This window comes from Lycium barbarum, chromosome 9, assembly GCF_019175385.1.
Source record: "Lycium barbarum isolate Lr01 chromosome 9, ASM1917538v2, whole genome shotgun sequence".
In the NCBI taxonomy this organism is placed as follows: domain Eukaryota; kingdom Viridiplantae; phylum Streptophyta; class Magnoliopsida; order Solanales; family Solanaceae; genus Lycium; species Lycium barbarum.
The window spans coordinates 8812851-8818188 of NC_083345.1; the positions used below are offsets into that span (position 1 = coordinate 8812851).

At 35.6% G+C, this 5338-nt stretch overlaps 1 protein-coding gene across 1 annotated transcript; it reads right to left on the bottom strand.

Moving 5' to 3' along the window:
* Nucleotides 1–1186: 1186 nt before the first annotated feature.
* Nucleotides 1187–5124, bottom strand: LOC132609046 (malate dehydrogenase). The gene is made up of 7 exons (XM_060322869.1): nt 4967–5124; nt 3509–3667; nt 3233–3408; nt 2573–2850; nt 2345–2480; nt 2104–2215; nt 1187–1496 (listed from the first exon to the last, which is right to left on the bottom strand). Exons 1-7 carry the CDS (start codon nt 5007–5009, stop codon nt 1402–1404), a joined length of 999 nt encoding a protein of 332 aa, XP_060178852.1. The 5' UTR covers nt 5010–5124; the 3' UTR covers nt 1187–1401.
* Nucleotides 5125–5338: the final 214 nt, after the last annotated feature.

A 5338-nucleotide genomic window follows, 5' to 3' on the forward strand; every position in this document is an offset into this window, starting at 1 on the left:
TGTCTTGTGTATGTGATTGTGCAGGACATGTATCTCCTATGGGATTTTCGGGGGGTTGTGTTTCATCATCATCATCAATTTCATTAAAAGTATCGGTATAATGTTGTTGCATTGCCTCATGACCTAAAAGTGGATTATTTCCACCAATATCAATACCTAAATTAGGTGTTTCTTCCACAAATGTTTCCTCATTAAGCCCACGCCTAACAATACCACTACTACCGGCACCACGTCTAAATCTCTTCGCCATTATTAAATAAAATTAATTTAAATCACACTCAAATAAATCACAAGAAAATGAATTGCAACAAATTAAATTGCTAGAATTAAATTGCGAAAAATAAAAATAGAGTTGAAACGAAGGTACCAAATTACCGGACTAATTTCCAGCAAAGTGAAGGCGGCTATAATTGCAAATCCACCAAAGCTACTTCGGATTGTTGCAAAATCACCAACTCCACCAATAATATTATAATTACAAAATTAATAATTGAAACTATAATAAGACTTTATAATATTTATTTGAGAGAAATTTAAAGTGATTAATTGTTGCAAATAACTATAATTGAGAGATTGAGATTTGAGAGAAAGAGAAGAGTGAATTGGTGTGGATTAAAATGAAAATAAAGAGGGGTTTATATAAGGGTGGGGGATGGGTTAAAGTGTTAAAAAAAAATTGAGGGGGGGAGGGGGGGGAAGAGTTGGGGACCGTTTGGCAACGGCCATTTTTGCAAATGGACCGTTGCCCAACGGTCCAATTTGGGCCCAATCCGCAACGGCTACAAAAAAAAAATTACCGTTTTACCGGTTTAACCTATTCCGATTTCAAAAAAATTGAAACCCAACCAGTACAAAATAAATGGTTAACCGGAACCAGTTAACCGGTTTTACCGATTCAGTTACCGGTAAAGCCGGACCGGTTGACGGGTTTACTTCCATTACAATTATATGTTTCAGGTTGGGCCTGAATGATTCAAGTATCAAAAGAGTTATGAGTTGGGAGAAACCATTATTCGACAAGGCTTCTCTGCTGCAGAATTTGAACTATTCTAAGTTGTCTTATACAGTTTCGTGCTTGTTTGAAGTATAATATAGACCACACCAGACATCATGGGAAATTTCATAGGGGATATGCATTTTAAGACATTCAAAGACAAGAACTACCTCCACAAAATAAGTAGCCAAATTGGTGGGCAAGAACAAAAGCTCACTCATGATGGAAAATTATCATCCAAGGACCAACAAAAGATGCTAATTATTAGCAAAATACATCAGTTCTCGAACATTGCATAAAACAGGGTACAATAAAGAGCAAACAACTGAGGAAGCAGTATTCAAATGGCCTTATTCAAAACTGAAGCCACTTCTATTGCCAAATACTCATTATGTTGAAAAGGCAATTTAATTAAGGCAGGAGTATGCCAATGCTTTTTCCTCTGATAGTTCCTCAGCTGTCAAGTCCAACTTCTTTCTTGAGAACTCATCAATTGGAAGACCTGGCCACACGAACAACAAGAAAAGTACTTACAACTCTGTTGACAGGCAACTCATACAATTTCTAGAACCACCAAGGGAGGAACAAAACACTGCTAATGAGGAACCTTCTGGCCAAGGTCCAACACTAACAAAATAATATACTAATAAAAGATAGAGAAGAGAGATACAACATGATAAAACATCAAAAAGGACCCAAATCAAAGACATAAGGAACGGCTCAAATTTTCGAAAACATATGAGTGATATCTGAATTGCGAGATTAAACTTGCACTATATTGGGAGAGCAAAAATTTTCAGATAATTTTTTGGATGGGAACTTCCAGATAAAGCATTAGGTAACATCTTCTAAAACTCTTTTTTGATAACCAATATCTAAAGCTAAAACTCAGTAAAGTGTTGGCATCTTTTCTAAAGCCGTACGGAGAAATGGTTTTTTCTAACGAAAATCCAAAAGGCAAAAAAGGTCCAAAATAGAAATATTTTCCTCAAATGCCAAAGAGGAACTGCCTGAAAACAATAACATAATAGGAGCCTAACATGGCACAGTATAAATAAATGATTAAAAACAATGACAACAACTGAATGCGACTAAATAGATTTACTAACCTTGAACAATGGACCATTCTCCATTTTTGCATGTAACTGGGAAGGAATAGATAAGCCCAGCTGGGACATTGTATGACCCATCAGAGTAAACACCCATAGAAACAAAAGTTCCCTGTAACATTTGGTTAGGAAAAAAAAATTGAGATAAGAACTCCTTCCAATTTCCATCTACCAGCAATATGCATATACTATTTCCTTTGTTTTATATTAATACAACAAGGCCCCAAGTCAAGAGATCTACCTCTGGAGTTCCAAGGACCCAGTCACGTATGTGATCACAAGCAGAACTAGCAGCGGAAAGGGCACTAGAAAGCTTTCTAGCCTTGATAATGGCAGCACCCCTCTGCTGTACGGTAGCAATGAACTCTCCGTTCAACCTAAATACGGAGAGTGAAAATTATCAGTTAATCGGCAAAACGAGAAAACAAAATACATAATCAATTCACAAGAAGTTAATGATTCATTATACCATGCATCATCACCCACAAGTTCACGGACTGGCTTATCTCCAGCTGGTGTCTTAACTGTTGCATGGTTGACATCAGGATACTGTGTTGATGAGTGGTTTCCCCAAATGATGACATTTTTAACATCACTCACTTGGACACTCAGTCTCTCTGAGACTTGGCCAAGGGCCCTGTTATGGTCCAACCTTGTGAGACAGGTAATGTTCTTCTCAGGAATGGATGGTGCAAATTCTTTCAAGATCAATGCATTTGTATTGGCAGGGTTAGCAACAACCAACACCTGGAAGAAGCACAAGGCAAAACTTTAATACCACAAATGAAATGGAGGTGCATAACATGCACATCGAAATCCTGAAAATGGTTCAATTATGTTTCCATTGACACAAACAGAAGGCAATGTATAACAAAGACATTAGAGTTTCGGCAGAAGGGCCTTGTCAAAGTACCGCGACATTAAAATTAGGAAATAAACATCTCATAACTATTCTAACTGACTTAGCTTGTGTATTTTATCAGCTAAGTAATCAATTACCTCCACAGTCAAAAAGAAGAATAATCTGATCAAAAGCTGGAAAAATATCATGCAATGCTGAACACTAGGTGCAAGTTACAAGACACAACTAAAATTAAAAGGATTTAAAGATATATAGACTTTGCCTGACCTTGCAGTTGGGAGCAGCATGCTTCTCGAGAGCAGAAGCCTGGGACTTGTAAATAGAAACATTCTTTGTCATGACATCTTTTCTTTCCATGCCTTCTTTCCTGGGGAAACCTCCAACCATGACAGCAACATTAACACCAGTGCATGCCTCAACAGCATCAGTTGTGGCAACAACACCTGACACATACATAGCGGAACAAACCAGTTAACCCAAGTTCACTTTCAACAAGTGATGAAATGGCATGACATTATAATTATGAGAAGCAACGGCACCAACCCTTAAGAAGAGGGAAGGCAGCATCCACCAATTCCATCTTCACTCCATTCAGTGCCTCTGCAGCAGGTGGAATATCCAACATGTGGAGAATTACAGGCTGATCTGTACCCAACATCACCCCCCTGGCAATCATCGGCACCAAGGCATATCCAATTTGTCCTGAAAAACAAAAAGTGGTGTCCTGTTAACACAACATACAACCAACTCACGATTTTGGAACCAATAAGAAATTAGTGTCACACTTAGTGGGCGTTTGGCCATAAAAATTATTCACTTTTTTCCGGAAATTTTTTTCACTTTTTTTACTTTTAGCGTTTGGCCATAAAAATTATTCACTTTTTTCCGGAGTTGTATTCCGGAATACTAAAAACAAGAAAAACTTGTTTTCCAAAAGAATTCTACTTTTTTCACTTTTTTACACTACATTTCACCAAAAACTACAATTTCAAAAACTATGGCCAGTCACAACTCCAACTCCAACTCCAACTTCAAAAATTCCAAAAAAGGTGAATAAGTTTTTGGTATTTATGGCCAAACGGCACCTTAAATTTTTCCAACTTTGGAAAGAAATCTTAAAACCTCGAAAACAGATTTCCGAAAAGTACCTAACAAGCCAACCTTCATATGTATCTAGCTTAACTAACACACGAGAAGTTTTTCCAAACCACAAATCTACATGACATCATAGTAGTTAGTACTACATTTTCGTTCTTGACTTCCGAATCAAAAGCATTAAATGCATAAACCCAATCACGCTCCATCAGTGACAACTAAACCTTAATCCTAAAGTAGTCCTCTTTTTTTTTATTTTTTACCTGTTTGATTTTAATGATAATTTAAGAATATACCAAAGTTTCTCGAAAAAGAAAAAGCTTCAGTAAATCAACTTAACAGAATTTCTTATCAGAAATCAAAGCAAAAAAAAAAAAAAAAAAAACAGTGATTAATCTTAAAGTATAATTAAGTAATTAAAATCACGACTTAACATGGTTAAGACTAACTGGTGAAACAACAAATACATCAATCAAACATGCTTGGCAACCTCAAGTTTATGAATCAACACCAAACAAAATAAGAGTACTACTTGTCCCCCATCATATATGACGTTAGTTACTAGTAATTACTATGTGTGAGAGTCAAATTAATTTGAAGACACTTTTAACTCTTATCTATACATTTTTTCTATAGCTTTAACTATAAATAATGGTACAAATCATAATCAAGAGAAATTAGAAATCTATGTCTGATTTCATTCTTTGTAGAACAGATTAATTAGAAATCTATAAATAATTTCAGATCACATAGACGCAAATCAATTAACAGTAAACAAGTAGATCTATGATTAAATCCAATAAACTTCACTACTAAAACAACAGATCTAAGTAAGTTATCCAAAAAATATAAAAACAAAACAGAACTTTAAGTTATTAGTAATAAAATAAAAGAGATGGAGATTACCTGCGGCACCAGTAACAAGAACACGAACTGGATCTTTAGCCATTTCTGTTGAATTGAATTGAAGATCTACAAGATTTACGATTGCGATGAAAAATAGAGTAGTGAGAGGGTAGTGCGGTAATGAGCTGATATTTATTGGCACGAGATGAGCCCTCAGTACGATGTCGTTGTGACTATCAACATTTGTTTTATGAAGAGGAAATGACAAATATGGTCATTTGTATTTCGGGTATATTCAAAATGATTCCTTAAATAAATTTCGAAAAATGCCTTCAAATTTATTCTCCCTCCGTTTCAATTTGTTTGTCTAAAATTTTAACCTGCCACGGAGATTAAGAAAATAAATACATAAGAAGTTTGAATTTTGTGACC

What these genes read in the sequence shown, in the direction of transcription:
- LOC132609046 (XM_060322869.1), bottom strand. Translation starts at nt 5,009, where the DNA reads ATGGCTAAAGATCCAGTTCGTGTTCTTGTTACTGGTGCCGCAG. An exon ending in TGCCTTCCCTCTTCTTAAGG is followed by an intron (nt 3,409 to 3,508) that starts GTTGGTGCCGTT and finishes TGTATGTGTCAG; the next exon opens with GTGTTGTTGCCACAACTGAT. An exon ending in ATGCTGCTCCCAACTGCAAG is followed by an intron (nt 2,851 to 3,232) that starts GTCAGGCAAAGT and finishes TGCTTCTTCCAG; the next exon opens with GTGTTGGTTGTTGCTAACCC.